Below are 18,331 nucleotides of genomic sequence, written 5' to 3'. Positions count from 1 at the left end.
TGGCACAGATCCGTCTGTTGAAGTTTCATGTGAGCAAAGTGTAAATATTTTTTAATATTATCTTCCCTTCTCTGCAGGCGGTGATGGTACTTGGAGCTCCTCAGCTGATGGTGTTCTTCAGGTGGACCCTAAAAGTGGTGCAGCAGTAGCCAGAGGCCCTGGGACAGCCACCGTGTACTACGAGATAGCTGGCTTTCTGAAAACGTACATAGAGGTATGTTATCCGAAGGTCGTAACTGCTGTGTTATCTGCAATCCTTCACTGACGGACTGTGCGATAAAGCACGCATTGTATGTAGTTTCCCGTATGAGTCATGGCTGAGAGAAGTAACAAAAAACAGGTTGTGGGTCTTATTATGCAAACAGCACACCTCTCTGTTTCTTTATTTCTACTCGACATGTCTATTCTCCAGGGAATATGATTGCCTCTTCAAGTGCATCACACTGTATCTATCCTTCAGCAATATATCATAACCAAGATAAAAGTGTGACATATGTTTAGTTTCTCCAGCGTCACCTTTTAACTAACGCATTGTTTCTGCCTAGTGTGTGTGCACGACATTAACTCTATTGAGCTTCTCACACATGATGGAGTGTGTGCAGGATTAATTGGCCCTCTCTGAGTGTCACCGTACTCTCTTCGGTCGTGCTCCTTCCTGCACGTGAGCTGAATGTAACCTGCGATTTCATGAGAATATTTCCTATTTGCAGAACGAGAATTGATGAGATTTTGTGTGAGGTGTTTTATCATGAACAAAAAGGTGCTCAAAGGCGTTCAGACGAAATGAACTGAATGGAGATGTGTGAGAGGAGACATTGATAGAGGTTGCAGTAATGGTGTATTAAAGACTCGGCTCTGTTCTAATTAGTTGTGTTTTGCTGACAGTCTGGTCTGATTGATGCAAACAATTAGTTGGGATGTTAATTGGACTGTGATTATTCCAGGCACACACCTGAATATTTTCAGAATTTATCGACTGTTTTCTTTCTCTGCCTGCTTCTGTAGGTGGTTGTCAAAGCACCGACGAGGACGGCAGCTATGGCGCAGTCTACGCCTGTCAGGATCGGCAAGGAAACAAAGGTCCATCTCACCACCAGAGAGAGAGGAACCCACCTCATCGGTACTGAATAGAGCACGAGTTAATTAGTTTACATTTTGGGGAATGCACTTAAAGGGCCGGTTTCCTGATTTTCAACCTCAGTCCTATCGTGTTATATTTGGGAGCTAATGCCAATATGGTAAGAAAAAATGCAATTTCGCTCTGTGCCTTTGGAGGACGCTGTCCACTTCTCCAATAGGCCCTGGAAAACCTCCACCAGACTACGTAAAACGCGTCAAAATATACACTCTGACCCATTGGCTGCAGCGAAAACTGTAGTATTTCGCTCCAGCGTCTCTCGCTGGGCCGTTCCTTCCAGAGGGAGGGGCGCAATGCATGCTGGGTGTTGTAGAAATGTAGAATGGGCGAAACCACGAGCTGTTTGTACAACTTTCTCCACAGCTATGGCGCCAATTTCAAATATTATTGCTTCCATCGATTACAGAGAACACCAGCTTTGACTGACAGTGGATTTTTCCAGGGGTGAACTGCTCCTTTAAATGGTTTTCTTTCCACGAGTTAGATGAGAAGATTGATACCACTCATACTTTAATTTAGTGAAAAGGAAGTTAGAGCCAACAGCCTGTTAGCTTAGCGCTTGGGAAAAGGGGGGAAAGGAACCAGCTTGTTTAGCATTTTTGGACCGCAATAAATCCACCTACCGCCACATCTAAAGGTCACTAATTAACATGTTCTCTCTTGTTTGTTTAAACTGAACAAAAACCAGAGTGTTTGCTCTTTTAAGGATGTAAATGTGCTGCACTGTTTTTCAACTGTGATCTGTCTGCTGGTGGACTGCCCTTTGCTCAGAGCCAAACAATAGTCCAGCACATAAACACCTTTAAAACAGCCAATTGTTGTTTCTACACTTAAGTTATTGTACAGCTTAAACACACAAGATATAAAGTGAAGTGAAACACCTCCAAGCTCACTTAAGAATAGTGGCATGCGAGCAGTTTCCCCCTTTTTCCAATCTTTGTGCTGAACCCAGCTTACAGGCTTCTGGTTGTAGCTTTAGACAGATATGCCACTGATAATCAATCTCCTCCCTTCTCCAATTTGTAACTGAACGATTTATAAATAATCAGAGTCGTTACTGTTAATAATGTTTTGTGGATTAAACAACAAAGTGTGCACTGAAGCACAAAGCTTTAGTATCTTACGCCAGTGTGCTCTGCCCCTGCAGGAAGCTGTTCCTCTGCCCAGACTGAAGCCATTTCTCAGCTGCGGCCAGAATCCTCCGTCAGCTGCCATCTGAGCTTCACCAGTGATGCTGTGGACTTCCCTGCTAATGATGTCTTCACAAAACACACCAGCTTTGACACCAGCGTGGGTAAGACGGCAGAGATCACATTCATGTGTCAGTAACTGTTGATAGTTAGGTTCCTGTATTTTATTGCTGCCTTTCCTTTTACATTCACAACACAGATTTACCTTCTTAAGACATTGATTGACAGCTACCTTTTATTATCTTTTAACACCCGACCGTACAAACATTGGTAGTTTTGACATGATTATAATTTACTCAATCTTTAGAAGCACCAGGTTCTCCAAAATAAAATGACTTTTAAACCTTACCTGGGCCAAATGTTTACGCGTATCCTTGCATGACTGGCGGGAAAATACTGTTTACAAGGGCCTAATCAATACCTGCATTGCTCTTGGAATGAATTTAGCGGGGCTATAAAAGGTGTCCGGGTGATGTATTGAACTGTGAAGAGTTGCTGTTTCTTGAAAGCACAGGTCTAATTATGTTTGGGGATTGGGACTTCACCCCAGTTGTTTGCTTTTCTCTGAGGGGATCCACTCTGTGCACAACGCTGTAATCATTCAGCCGGACCCCGCGGAGGTCCTAATCGGGGGATGAGATGGGCAAATTACCCTTTGTGACAAATTCAGACTTTAGAATTGATTGGGAATATACATTTCTGTTATGTATCTTGCAGCTTGCACAAGGTTTTACACATTGTGACGTCCACACATTTAGACATCTCATGTCCCAAACGCAAACATCAAGGATTTATCTCTTTTTCCTCTGTGAATTCTCGCCCCCAGGCCTCTACACGTGTTCCATAACCCTGCAGCCGGTGACAGACCAGCAGAACCGCGTGCACAGAATGTCCATGAGCAACCTGCTGGTGAAGGCCGGCCTGGAGGGCAGTACCTTCTCTGGGGAGCAAGTCAGCGCCATACTGCCCATAGATCTAGGCTTGTACTCGGACCAGGCCGAGCTGCTGCTCTCAAACCTGCACCCCTCAGCGGAGCTCACCGTCTACGGCCCCTCTGCCGCCCTGTCCAGCATCGAGGTCAGGCTAAACATTGTTTCTCGTAGAACTTCTAATAAAGTCTGCCATTGTTACATTTTTACAGTTGGTAAAAGTCCTTTTAAGAACAAATGACTACAACACCTTTCCACGTCTTTAGGTGGTGTCTTCATCTCCGAACATTGCTGTCCAAGAGAAGGAGGTACACCACAACTTCCCCAGTTTCTCAAAGTACACTGTCAGCGCCGTGAACCCTCAGGCGGCGGTCTCTGCGTCTATTTCTGTAAGCAGCACCTCCTACGGCCAGAGTCTCGTCATCCCAGTCACTCTGATTCCCGTCGCTGATGCCAGCACTGCCAGAGAAGGTCAGATATCCTTTCAGCGCGAATGACAAGTCGCTGTGCCTCCGGCTACAAGGTCATGTTGCCTAAAGAGTAATGTGTAAAGTCACAGGAAGGTAGCAGGGCTAACAGCTTTTCAAAAACTCAACTGTGAGCTAAAATATAATTAGTTCTAATGAAGTTCAATGCAATCCACGAAGCCTAAAATACTTTGTAAAAATAACATTGTTCCATTAATTCCTTGCTCTTCCACTGCCTCACTAAGTTAAGGTATCAGTGCAGCTTTATTCGACAGCTTTATCCATATTTATCGTCATCTGTAGGAAATAAGTACAAGAATATCACTTCTTTCAGATTTCAGATTTCACTACCAATCTTAAAGTACTAAACCGAATATATTTTTCATGTGGTTTCAGCACTTTTTAAGACGACTTGACAACCTGTTGTCTCATCCACTCTCTCTGTCTCTGTCAGCAGCTCCTCCTGTGGTGGGTAACCAGCCGGGGGGACACTCCCTGCAAAACCTCATAGACAGCTACCAGATGATCTTCTTCTCCCTGTTCTCCCTGCTGGCCGGTACAGCTATCATCATCATCGGTGGGTCATATAATTTCTGTAGGCAGTGAAATGCTCTTAAAACAAAAGGTTTGAATACCTGGATTGTTTACTTGGAGCGTTTGTGCACCCGTGCTTGGTCCTGTCATATTTTCAATGATGGAGGTTTTTTTGCGCGACTGGGGTAGACAAGACAAATACCTGAATGTCCTAAACAAATATTTGAAAATGAACGTCATTGAACTCGCCTTTTGTAAGAGGATGAATGAAACACGGGCCTTTAAAAGTGAATAATGTGACAATCTGCCTGCAAATACAAACACAATTTAAAGCACTTAAAATTGTAACAAAACTGTGATTCCCAAGAGATACTTTGAAACTGAGCTGTCAAAATGTGTTTCTATCCCCTGCAGTCCTCCACACTGTGTTCTCTCCAAGGGAAAGAGCTTATCATCCTGTTTTCATCGCCAGGACGCCACCAGCCGACTCAGGTAGGACACCGTGACACTTCCCGAGGGATACACCTCCAAATGTCAGTCCATCGTTTTTATGCCTGAGCTCCTTCTTGCTTTCGTTTCAGATAAAAAGTTTGGCCAACACCTAAATGTGTGATGGCAGCAGGCTATAAAGCTCCACTGAGAACTAATTAGAAACAATCCTGACAGCATGCAGGACAAGTTTCTGGTGTTTTTGTAAAGAAATGCAAACTCACTCATTGTAAATTTAAAGCTCATTTGGATGAAAACAAAGCTTAAGAAGCACATGATCCGTCCAGAAGTGTTAAACTTATTGTGAATGATGCTGCAGGCATTCTTTGATGGAACAATTAATTCCCTATTTGTGAGCCTGAAGCCAAATATATTTCCTTATAAATTCAGCTGTGTTTGTCCAACTTCAAATCCAGTAATTAAGCTTCTCCACTTATTTCTAGTATTTTCGCTCCCCAACGTGACTGCTCTGCTCTGCTCTGGATGCTTTATTTACTCAGTGCTGTATTTGGCTCTTTCGCAGGTCTAGGCACTCCAGACGGGAACTGCTTCAATCGCAGAACGCCGAGGTCGGACCCTAACAGCAGCCCCAGGTCACGTCTCTATTCTCCCGACTACAGGTCCTGATGAAGCTCTCCCTGTCTGGTCTCCTATATTTCAAAAGAAGAACACCACAGGCCATTAATGCATATTGAATGTGCCTCTGTCCCTCAGTACCAACGCTGTGGGGTCTGACTGCAAAATCAGATGTCTTAACATGTTGGTACAGATTTTCAGAACAGAGCTGAAAGAGAATAACAGCTATTTCCCGTGTGTTCGTTTTTTGTGCGTGTGAACTGGTTTAGATACGTTCTATATTTGTCTTTTTGTGGTTTGCATTGGGAACGTTTTTAAACAAACAAAACCGCTCCATTTATAACTGATATGTTCGAAGAGTTCGGCGAGTGCTTCAAAACCAAATCACTTGTTTGTGTTGCTTTTTTGTGTTTGTGCTGTGTATCATATTTGACGTGTGAAAAACTAATAACTCAGGATGAACCTTAACAGAAAGGAAATGTTGACTTGATAATATTTTTAAGTGATACACAATAAGTTGAGCATTTCCTTTGTTGTGTTGTAGCTAATACATTTTGTGAAACTTCTGTCCACTGAGACCGTCCTCCTCGGGTGAGGAGCCCTTCAAATGTGCAAAATCCTCACTGGAAAAACGCAGAATTATTTCTGTTTTGGGCATTTTTTGGGAAATTCAGCCGTCCCCCATTATTTAACAGTTGTGAGTTTATGAGCCACTATGCATGCAGCTTCTATTTCATGAATGTGAAACAGTTAAGGAATGTGAACATATTTCATCCCATATTCAGTGCGAGATCAATCAAATGTGACCTTACTGTAGCGCTGTTGAATTGCAAGAACATAATAGTGTGACTTTGTTTTAAATGACCTATTTTTGTATTTGAGGAAAAACATGTTGACAAGGACTCGTATTTATGTTAGCTAGTGAAATTCAGTTTTACTGTTTGAGGAGTCGCAAGGCTTCAGCCGTTTTCTTTGTGTGTTTAAGATTCATGGTCCTGCCTTACAATCATACCTGTACAGCTTTCGGCACATAATACAATTAGAGTTTGTGAATACTCTCTTGCTTTTGCTAATAAAAGTTTTTACTTTTCACGTTCAGTCATTGATCATGTGATTATTCATCAAATACAATCAGAAATGTCTTTAGCATTTAAATAAGAGCACACGTGTTTAAACACACAGTTATTTTGGCAGACTAACACAGAGAGCATATTTTCCACTTTAAAACTATAGATCCTACGGAAGCCCTTAGCAGACATGCATCCAAACATTTTATTTACTCTGTTTTCTCATGACAACGAGAAACTTCTGGTTGTTTTGTCGAGATCTCGACTTATCCATCACTTTATCACAAGATAACGACGTGGCAACACCGTAACTGTCAGATGATCAGAACTTGTATCCCCAGAGAGAGAAATAGGCTTGACTTTCCTCACAGTGACCAGCCTGTTGTTTTGTTTTCCAGATCGCCGGAAAATGAGCCATGTTGTCACGACAAAACAAGCTTTGTTATCTCGATATAAAGGGCCAAATTAATCTGTTATAATTGGAAAATCTGCTTTTTTTTCAAATAACAATGAAAATAAGTCAAGATCTCGAGCAGAGATAACTCGTTATCACGGGAAAACTGAATAAATAAAATGTATTGATGCATGTCCGCTAAGGGCTTCCGTATGAGCCAATGATGGTATCTTGTATTCTGCTTGCAACACAAGTTCTGTCACTCACTAGACTAACATCCTTATGAATTACTTTTCTGCATCAATGCTGTTTCATTTCTGGTCTTTTATTCATCCTGCTTTCCTTCTTGTTGCATTTTGTTGACATCTAATCTGTCTTATCCATCTCAGTATGGGTTTGTGCAATGATATTTTCACAGTTTGATTATTACATTGTAAATGTAAGTTACTCTTTGTAGCCACTTGTGACATTTTGCAATAGCATTGGCTGAATTCTCATTCATCCCAAAGCCACTACACTCATGACACTCTCACATGGCACACACAAACCAAGCGGATTAGGAGCACGTCCGTCTCTCAGGCTCCCTGAGGATGTGAAAAGGTCTGCGATCACTGATCAAATATCTCCCATCTGTCTGCTGCTTCTGCTCTGGACTGCTGCGGTGGGTCCCTGTCACCCTGCTCATTTGTACGCTATTAGCAGCCACCTGCATGTCAGCAACAGCTACACAATCGCAGGTGGGTGAGCAGACTGGAAGGTGAACCGCAGGATTATTTGTCAAGCAGCAGAACATCCATTGTTGCAAAGGTGACTGCAACCTAATTCTAGGTCTGTTAAGGGCTGCAACTGACCACTATTTTCAGTGTTATTTAGCGCAAAATATTTGGCCTTTTTATTAAAAAAATGACCATTACTACTTAAAGGTATTTTCTGTCAATCAAGTGATAAATCCAATAATTATCTGAGCTCCACTGCTATTAAATCTGAAGGCAAATAACATGGGTCTGTGGGAATTATGTTTGCAGACACAGAAAACCACATGCATGCTGCATATGGAGCATAATCCAGAGTGGGACATATAGAGCACCAGATCGAGTCTTTGAATTACTTCCCACATGATCTTTACGTCTCAGAGGAGGTGGTTGATAGACAATACCTGCACTCATGCCTGAGAGGTGTTTATGAGGAAGAGCAGCTGTGTAGCTTTGGCTGGAACCACAACAGGGACTCGTGGGTATTCTTAAGATGTTGATGGGCTGTGGAAGAGGAAACATGTTAACTGGCGTGTTGTGTTGTGTTGTGTTAGAAACTGCGTAGCTGATTGGCGGCTTTTAGGAGTCAGCAGCAGCAGCAGCAGCAAAGTTTTGATTTACTGTCTGCTGCAGTTAAAAAGTGATGAAATTCACAAGTGGAAATGACCGTTTTTAAATTACTGCCATCAAATGATAGCACCATGTGGCTTCTGAACGTGACCGTGCAGTATATCTATAGCTCATTACGGCAGTCAACCGTGTTAAGCTAAAATGACACTCAATTTATTCTCTCCATTAGGGCACACGGGTTGCGTAAACCCCACCTGTCAGCCTGTCGAGCTGAGAGCCATCTCGCTGCGACCTGGGTGAGGAGAAACCGCCGCTGTTCCAGATGGCTTACTGTGCTGTCAGTGGAGGGAATCAATGAGGTGGGCACTGCATGAGACCTGACAAGAATGGTAAGGGGGGCTGCTCCCACAGGATGGTCAGGATGGTGTGAGAAGGTCTGTCTAGGAAGAGTCAGAGAGTGCTGCTTATTTAGTCAGAAAGATTGAAGCATGTTCCCTTGTTTATGTAAATATCACCACAGGATAAAAACAAATATTGCAGCATGACTTGAGAAGGGCTGAATTTATGAAGCAGAATTCATATTAATGACACAAATGTCACTGCAAACCTAATCAGACTCCCTCTGTAATCATGCTGTTTTGATTTCTTGCAGCAGCTACCCCTGAGGAAACTCCCTAACCTATTTGTTTTGGATATTTATAGCTTTAATTATGTATTATATGAATATCAAACAGTGTAAATGACTTTATTACCTACAGTTTTCCCTCTTGTGTGCCAGTTCAGATCCATCACACGTCCATATATGGTTGTTGGACACAGCAGAGCCTATTTGGCATTCACTGGAAAGAGGAAAAAAACCTTTTCCACTCAGCTGGTTAAATGATTGGGGTCTTTCTTCCATCACAGCTGGCAAATGTTTTGAAGGGCTGAACTCAGAGTGCTTCCGAGTGGTTTTACCTCAGTGCAAATATATGAGTGATTTCACTAAATAAATTTCACTGGCTGCCCGGCACCCACACTGGCATCGGTAAATGACTGGTCAGCCAGAGGAAGAAAGCAGAGAGCCCAAGAGTGTAATAACGACAGGCGGTGTGTTTTCAAGTGGTTGGTATCCTGTGGTAGCTGGCTTCTTCATCCTCAAGTCATATGAGTTCCAGTATTTCCAAAAACTACTTTAAAATTTGAGGTATGTGTGACTGATGGAGCTGCATGGTTTGGTAGCGTAATTGTGGACTACAACATATGTAAATGGCAGATTTAGGTTTATATGATTTAATGATGTGTTTTTTCGATGTGGTATTCTTGTTATCCCGTTTTACACCGTTTTGTTGCCTTTCAAACACTGGGTCAGTTGAGGAGAGTAAAGCCAGAGCTAGAGGGGATTCAATGTCTCACTGAAGGACACTTTAAGCGGTCGAATATAGGCTGTGACACATGGATTTAAAAATGGGGCCTCCCAGCTTAAGGATTGTCTCATTTCCTGATAGCACTGCTTCTATAATGTGGCAGTTTAGTTGTGTGAAGGTCCCAAAACAGACACACTTACATGATAATGGTATGTTCTGTTTCTTATGAAAAGAGACACATCACTTTTTCCTGTTCCTGCAAATTATTAAAATTTCACTGCTTCTTGATTGATAAGCAACTGAAATGATAAGTGAGACTCAGGCTATGTTTCAAGATACAACAAACTATTAGAAAACTCGCTACCTTTACAACAGCTAAGTCACAACAGCTAGCGTTAGCATTCATTAATTCATGCCCAACAGTACTGTTAACAAGCTTACATTTCCGTAAGCTAACTAACCTTAATGTAAGCTGCATTATGAGGAATATCATTTCACAGCTTCTTGGTAGACCAGGATTAGTGAAAACCAGGCCATATTTCAAGATCAAAACAACAATTCACTAGTTACATCAGCTAATTTTAGCATTCTACCAAAGCTAGCTGATATGAGGTTCCATTAATGCCAAAATTCAATTGTCTGAACGTGCGTTAATACGTTTGTCCGTCTATTCAACTATTAACTGAACCCTCAGTTGTGAGAGAAGTATTTTCACACTCTGTTGCTCACCTGACGACACATTTGTCTGTGTCAGTTCAGCTTTATACTACACTTCTGTAGTTTTATTTGGCTCCCTGTCATCTTCATATGACAGGACGACAAGTCAGGACGAGACATCAGAACGACAGGTGTAACGATGCAGTCTGACGACACATCAGAGGGGTATTGCACAAAGGTGGAATAAAGAAATCCAGGATAACTGAGAAAGCCCAGCTTGACCTAGTTTAATCTGCGCTTAATTGGTTGCAGGTTCACCGAGCCAGGATGAGAAGGCGCAGCTACGTCGAGCCAGGTGCAGATAGTCAGGATAAGTGTACGTTCAAGGCATTCTTAAATAGACCACAGGATCGATCACAGAATCACGGATGGACTCGTGCATCATACTTTTCATCAGCAGAACAACAGCTCCTTATGGAGATATACGAAGAAATGAAACACATAATTAGAAAAAAAGGAAATACAGCTGCTATAATTAAAGAACGAGAGAAAGCCTGGCAGACTATAGCGGACCGGCTGAATGCGTAAGTAGTGCAAAAATGTACAATTAATAAACAGTGCTCCACTGAAACTGTCATAATTACAATTAAAGTAGTTACTTTTCAAGTCCAATAATTAACAGTTGTACATTTTGCCTTAAATGTGGCAAGTGGAAGTGCATGTTACTCAGGAAATGTAGATTATCATTAAGATCAATTGCAAACAATTATCCACAATGTGCGTCTATTTTTTCTGTCTACTTAATTTAATCTATTTATCTATCTTGTGTTTTTTGTCTGTTTTCATCTATCCTATGTATTTATCTATCCTTCATTAAGAACAAACTTGTCTGGCCACAAAAGGACCTGGCAGCAATTCAAGATTAAATACAAGAACATTCTGCAGGCTGGTAAATAACTTGATTGTTGATAACAATGTACAAATGAGGTAAATAGATCTGCTGACATATTTTATGTCTCTATGATTGTAGCGGTTAAAAAAAAGGCATATAAATCGGGCACGGGGGGCGGCCCACCGACCAAGGAGTTCCCTCCAGCAGAGGAGCTGGCACTGGATGTTAATAAAGGGAGGCCAGTGATGGAAGGGATCCAGGAAGAGACAGCCACTGTTGCTGGACTCCAGAAGGCTTGAGGTATCATGTCAATTTTGTGGAAATATCCTGCTTATTTAGTCCATAATGAATAAGAAGTCAGTGACGTGGAACTTATACAAAATATCATATTTGTAACAGGACCCAGACACTGCACAACAAGATCAACAGCCTGGTAACATAGTGAGTATTGCCCAAAGTAAATCTACATTATGCACAAATCTTTCTGTGCTAACTGACAGGTGTTTTACAGGATTCCCAAAGCATCAGACAACTTTATGCAACACATCTTAAGTGACAGATAGAGCTGGCGGAAATAAACACTGAGTTAAGCAAGAAAAAGCTACAGGACATCAAGCTAGAGATCAAACGGAAGACACAGAGAAAACTGGACCCAGAAATCAAGAAACTAGAAAGAAGTAAGTGATTATTTCAGTGCACACTGTAACCATGACCGCAACACAATGTGTTGATCAGCTATTTTTTTCTCTTCTCTCTCTCCCAGCTCCAAGCTGACAGGTGATGTGTGCAAAAATAAAAAAACGTTGTCCTATCTTTTTCACGAATGTCTAGTACACTATATAGTTATTGATCCAGTGAAGTGGAATAAAGTTTGTAAAGGTAACCACACACTGTGTGCTACCAATGCCAAATAAAATGCACATACACATCAAAGAGTGACATACATGATCCTTTATTAAAGGATGGGCTAAATCAAAACAATATTAACTGAAATAATTTGCAGTATATTGCTCTCTGACCAGTCTGCCATTTATATTGTGTGGTAAGATGGCAGCATGGTCCCAGTCAATATCCAGAGCCACTCTGGGAGCACTTTCCTTTCTCAGGCTGGAAATGTTATGCAGCACTGTGCATGCAACAATCACATCACAGGCCCTGTCCGGGGAGACCCTCAGGTGGTGCAGGCACTGAAAACGAGATTTCAGAAGGCCAAAGGTCATCTCAAATTCGAGCCCTTGTTTTGGCATGGGCCTGGTTGTAGGCCTGCTATGCCCGGGTTTGAGGGTCTGCGAGGTGAGTCATCAGAAATGATTCACAGGCATAGCCTTTGTCTCCCAGCAGCACACCAGAGAATTCACCTGAGAATACAAGATATAATTCTTAAAACTACATAGATAGCAGAGTAAAACACTCATGATGTCCAAAGTGTTTAAAAATAAAATAAAAACTGAGGTCGGATCGATCTGATGCATTCGAGGAAGTCTGGAAATCTGAACGCTGAACAGTTTTCGTGACACAGCGTCAAGGGGATTCATCTAAAGTTAAATGTTAGATCTAGAACAGATTGTTAGCTGAACATGCAGATGTCTGTTTATAGAGATTAGTAAGAAGCTAAATCGTCGTCAGATCACACTGATGGGAGCCGGGATGGCATTACGGCGCATTACGTTCTGCCTGCCTTTGCTGTCCTCACAGATTGTTTTTCTCGCATACGCTGCAGCCTGCTGATACGTGATTGGTCAATATTACTCAGACTACAGCGTAGTTCAAACTGAAACCAGAACACTTTCCTTCCTGGAAATCCATGTCCCTGCCTACAGATTCTACTATGTAGACTATTCTACTATGTAGAATCTGTAAATAGAGATTAGCACTCTGGTTCAATTCCCTGGCTGGGGCCTTTCTTTAAATCATCTCTATGGGATGAAAGGTTGATAAAGCCAGACAGGTACACACTCAGAGCGTGCAGGATGGTGTAATTGTTAGCACCGCTGACTCACAGCTGGGAGGTCCCGCATTCGATCAGTTTGGGCCTTGCTTTAAATCATCTCTATGGGATGAAAGGTTGATATGACCAGACAGGTAAACACTCCAGGGTGGCAGGATAGTGCTGTGTTTAGGTCTGTTGCTTTGTAGAGTGAAGGTTGTGGGATCAAGGCCAGGTGCTGGCAATGGTGTTTGATCCCCACTTCTGGCAAACTGTCAATCATTTTACCCTTTCCTGAACAGTCATTTAACAAATCACTGATGGATCCCCTTCAGGAGCGGCATCCACTTAGCTCAGTCGATAGAGCACCTGCCCTGTGAATCGAAGAATATATGTTTGTACCCTGGTTGAAATCCAACCCTGGGCAAAACAAATAACAATATGGGTGGTGCATTTCTTTAAGTTATCATAATATAATGGAAAGTAGATATACTTGAACAGGAAAGTACTGCACAGCAGCAAGGTGGTGCGATGGTTAACACATTCAAGGTTCATTCTGGGTTCAAGGCTGGCTGTGGCCTTTCTGAGTGGAGTTTGGTTGGTTGGTTGTTAAGTTGTTGAAAGGTTGATATCGCCAGACAGGTAAACACTCTAGTGTGTGAAGGCTGGTGTAATGGTTGGCACCACTGACACGAGTAGGGAGCAGGACAGGTATAACAACGCAGTCAGACGACACAACAGGACGACAGGTATAACGGCGCAGTCAGCCGACACAACAGGACTACAGGACGACTGGTATGAAGACGCAGTCAGACGACACAACAGGACGACAGGTATAACGACGCAGTCAGGCGACACAACAGGACGACAGGTATAACGACGCAGTCAGCCGACACAACAGGACGACAGGTATAACGACGCAGTCAGCCGACACAACAGGAAGACAAGTATAACAACGCAGTCAGCCGACACAACAGGACGACAGGTATAACGACGCAGTCAGCCGACATAACAGGACATCAGGTATAACGACGCAGTCAGACGACACAACGAGATGACACAACAGGACGACAGGTATAACAACGCAGTCAGCCGACACAACAAGATGACAGAACAGGACGACTGGTATAAAGACGCAGTCAGCCAACACGACAGGACAACAGGTATGACGACGCAGTCAGCCGACACAACAGGACGACAGGTATAACGATGCAATCAGACGAAACAACAAGATGACACAACAGGACGACAGGTATAACTGCGCAGTCAGACGACACAACAGGACAACAGGTATAATGACGCAGTCAGCCGACACAACAGGACGACAGGTATAACGACGCAGTCAGCCGACACAACAGGACGACAGGTATAACTACGCAGTCAGATTACACAACAGGACGACAGGTATAACGACGCAGTCAGCCGACACAACAGGACGACAGGTATAACTACGCAGTCAGATTACACAACAGGACGACAGGTATAACGACGCAGTCAGAAGACACAACAAGATGACACAACAGGACGACAGGTATAACTGCGCAGTCAGAGGACACAACAGGACGACAAAACGTCGTCCTGTTGTGTCCTCTGACTGCGTCGTTGTACCATTCTTTTCATGTAAAACTGTCAAACGGTAATGTTAGATAAGAAGTGGTTATACATCTATGTTGCCGCTTATTTATCAATAGCTAAGGAGTATTTAAAAATGTTCTTTTATCTTGAAATATGGCCCAGTGTCCATCTGGATTCAGACTATCCATTGTCTTTTCACTGCTGATTAATATGGAAGCTGTGGAATGACTGCTTTTTGTCAGATTCCCTGTGTTTATGACTTTCAACCTTGAACACAGCCGTTGGACAAAATAACAGTATTTGAGCCTTGTCTATAGTTCTGTCTAAATTAGAATAGAGACATTTACAGGCATTGGCAACAAGACCACCCTCTTCTGTGCCATAGATCCTTCTGGGTCGCATGTCACGGCTCTCGCAGACCTCCTCGGTTGGCCTCCTGCCATGTGAAATACGGAGCCACAGAGAAAAAGCTTGTAACACTGAACCAAGAAACTGGACCCAAAATGCAATTGACTCACAGTCAATATACAAAGTCTGTTTATAGGAGATAAGTTCATTACCCAGCAGGCAAAGGTATTCAAAAAAGTGAGGCAAGAGGCTGGTCAAAAACACTGGGGAATAGGGCAAAAAACACGAGGGCAAACACTCGGAAAATGCTGGAACGCTGACACAAGGTACAAGACGAACTGGCACAGAAGGGAGGGAACACTGAGACTACATACTCTAGGGGAGTGACGACAACGAGACACAGGTGGAGCACATTAGGGCAATCAAGGAGGCGGGAGACACAGAAGGGCAGGAAGTCAACGGAGGCAGGGGTGAGTGTGAAAATAAAACAGGAAGTATGAGACAAAAAAACATGAGGAAAGAAAATAAAGTAACTTAACTAAACAGGAGATGTGACAAAGCTAATATTCTCCATATGTACTCAATGTCCTTAAAGTGTCTCCCACTGTCCCTGGTTTTGTTGCAGCTCCAGCTCCACATTAAAACAAGTTGTCCCATATTGCGGTCTTTTTTTCCTACCATTCGCCCTCAGTTTTGTGGAAAGCGTTGCTCTCTATTTCTACTGTAACTGCAGCTCGGAGTACAAAAACTCAACTGAGCTTTGAAAAAATGATCAAAAGGAAAATGAGAGGAGTGGATATGAAAATGTTTGAGCAGTCGTTTTTTGACAACTTCTCTGAAGTTTGAGAGTCTATGCTACTTTAATGATAAAGCCTTTAAGGAGGAGTGATCACACAACACTGCAAACTGCTTTTTGTCAGTCTCAGTCACTGATTCATCGCACAGTTCCTATGCAGATATCTATAATATCCTACAAGGGATGCTTTTTAATGTCTAACAGATTTGTTTACTTCCCCCAAAACAGGCTGTGCTCTTTAAAAATCCTAGTATCACCTCATTATAAGTAGGCAAACTGAATTTAGTTTTATGGTAGCATCTCAAAGCCTCCATCTCAGAGCAGGCCAGATGGGAACTAAATGGCCACCAATGAAACTTAAACATCAGCCTGCAATACCACAGAGCAGTGCTGCAGTTTATACATCTATGGGACACTACCTGTGCAAATCTATACCAGCAATCTCGCCAAACAGAGATATTTTTAAGCGTTGTGTCAATTTTGATTCATACTCCAAATGCACGCTGCTCCCATCTATCACGATCATTTCACTAGAGGGGGTAACAGTTACAGCTTGCTGATGAAATGGCAACACACACAGAGACCATAGTAAACAACTCTGCAGGCAAGACGCAGCACCGCCAGACTGTGCTACAGCATTAATCACAGACAACAAAGCAATGCAACAAAGTTGTTATGATTATAATGCTGTGCTTACACAGAGTGTTAGGGAGCAGAGGGGCATGAAAACCCGCAGAACACACCTACTGGAAATAATGACTAGAGATATTCTGAGTTGGCATGAGAAATAATGAGAAAACATGCACCGACAAACTCCATATTTCACCTCCCCTTTTCCTACAGCTGCTGCAAAGAAAGCCATTATAGCGCTCAATGCGACCTGCAGATTCATAAAACTTGAAAGCCCCGCCCACTTGACAGCCAGCGTCTGTTTACGAAAAGTCACGGGAACAGCATGGAGAGAAAGGTGCACCGCAGAAAATGTCATACCGCGCTGCCAACAGGGGGAACAACTAGACTCCACACAGAGACAACTACGCCCGTCACAATGTAGTCCGTCACGTTTGTTTGATGGATATTTGGATGCTTTCTGACGTCTGCATTTTAACGTGGAGCTTTTTTGTGCAGTGGGACTACTTAACGCGCGTACCGGGAGTATTTCACAGTCTGAATTATCACCCACACCGACTTAAAACAATGGCGAGGCGTAAAAGGCGCAACCTACAGATATTCTGCGCTTAAACCCAGCCTGGACTACACAGAACCATCTCCAGGGCTTCTGCATTACAACAGGGAAAAGGGTACTCGGAGCGACATGGAAAGCCCGACCGAGAACCCTACCAGGGCTGTGGAATATTTGAAGGAGCTAAACAAGATCATCGAGACCCAGCAGGAGTTGCTGGAGAGGCAGAGGGGAAGGATAGAGGAGCTGGAGCAGCAAGTGTCCGACTTGTGCACGGAGAACGCCTGTCTGAAGGAGGAGTACCAGCGGCACCTGGCAACCTGCAGGCTGCTGCAGGGCACCAACAGTCTGGTCACCCTGGGAGCCATTAAGGAACACATCGCACATGAAAAGTAAGACTTTTATAGAGTGTTATATTGTTTGATCAAAGTCAAATAATCTCATTCTTTAACCATATTTTCTTTATAAATATTTAAAGTTACAAATTGCACTTGATTTAAGTAATTATTGCTAAATCAGTAGTTCAACACTGCCACACAGTGATCTGCAGCTGCAACTAGATTACTTAAGGCATCAGATGCTTTCCTTTTACAACACTGCTGTTTTATGGAAAATGGGTCCTTGAATTACGCATGGCACAGTGATAGAGGGAGTTTTTCTGACCATATCTGGAAATATGCAAGAATTTGCCCATAGCACGCAGGATGTCCATAGTGTTGAAGGACAAATGAGTAGTTTTCCCCAACCGATGAATATCCAGTACAGTTTTTGATTTGTATTTTACCTTTGACAGTGTTCTGTAAGATATATGATACAAACATAGTCCATAGTCCTATACTTGCTAGTGCATGAAACCTTAAATTGATTCTGATATTTCTGCTTAATCATCTCTGTTTGTATCGGTCTGTAACTTTAGCAGACTAAAGTCCAAACAGTGTCTATATGCTGGAGCCTTCAGTTGTCTTAAAACAGGATTTCATGTGCATGGAAAAGCACATTACTCCAAGATATGAAGTGCAATAGCTACAACCTCTGGGGTAAAAAAGGCAGCTCTTGGGATAGATCCATTATACAATGATATTTTAGGCCTGGCCCTATCTGTAGGCAGCGGGTTAAGCCCTGCATAGCAGAGCAGGTATAGGGCAGATGTAGTGGAGCATTATATCAGGAGTTCTGCTAAGACCCTGATAGTCAGACACGCTGTCAGGATTACCCTCCCCTGCACTAGCTCTGTGTTAAAGTTCACCCTCTGTTAGCTATATCTCCAAAATGCCTCAGCGTGCAGACATTTAACTCAGCATTTGACAGTTTGCAGGATCATGTGATCATACTTGACCTTTGTGTCCAGGCAAGTGTTGATGTCATGAAGATCAGTGACAGCAAATCAATACTGATGACTCATGGACTCTATGTCTTTGCCGGCTGATAAAACCAGACTCATGAGATTAGGATGCGCTGTAACACTGACCTTTAGTGTGCTCCCTTTATAAATCTCTCTCAG

At 42.8% G+C, this 18,331-nt stretch overlaps 1 protein-coding gene across 1 annotated transcript in view; it reads left to right on the top strand.

The window, feature by feature from the left end:
- The window catches only part of nup210 (nucleoporin 210), a 30,597-nt gene extending 24,184 nt beyond the window's left edge, over positions 1 to 6,413 (top strand). The window contains exons 33-40 of the mRNA XM_069660061.1: positions 78 to 214; positions 1,006 to 1,120; positions 2,286 to 2,432; positions 3,155 to 3,405; positions 3,524 to 3,728; positions 4,179 to 4,301; positions 4,673 to 4,750; positions 5,271 to 6,413. Of these exons, the coding sequence (XP_069516162.1) occupies positions 78 to 214; positions 1,006 to 1,120; positions 2,286 to 2,432; positions 3,155 to 3,405; positions 3,524 to 3,728; positions 4,179 to 4,301; positions 4,673 to 4,750; positions 5,271 to 5,374 (1,160 nt within the window). The 3' untranslated portion in view covers positions 5,375 to 6,413. The remainder of the gene's footprint in view (positions 1 to 77; positions 215 to 1,005; positions 1,121 to 2,285; positions 2,433 to 3,154; positions 3,406 to 3,523; positions 3,729 to 4,178; positions 4,302 to 4,672; positions 4,751 to 5,270) is intronic.
- Positions 6,414 to 18,331: the final 11,918 nt, after the last annotated feature.

The sequence above is a fragment of the Semicossyphus pulcher genome, unplaced genomic scaffold (assembly GCF_022749685.1).
Source record: "Semicossyphus pulcher isolate SPU_LCO1_2020_fin unplaced genomic scaffold, fSemPul1.0.p SCAF_13, whole genome shotgun sequence".
NCBI classification, from domain to species: domain Eukaryota; kingdom Metazoa; phylum Chordata; class Actinopteri; order Labriformes; family Labridae; genus Semicossyphus; species Semicossyphus pulcher.
This window is presented reverse-complemented; position numbering and strand designations above follow the sequence as displayed.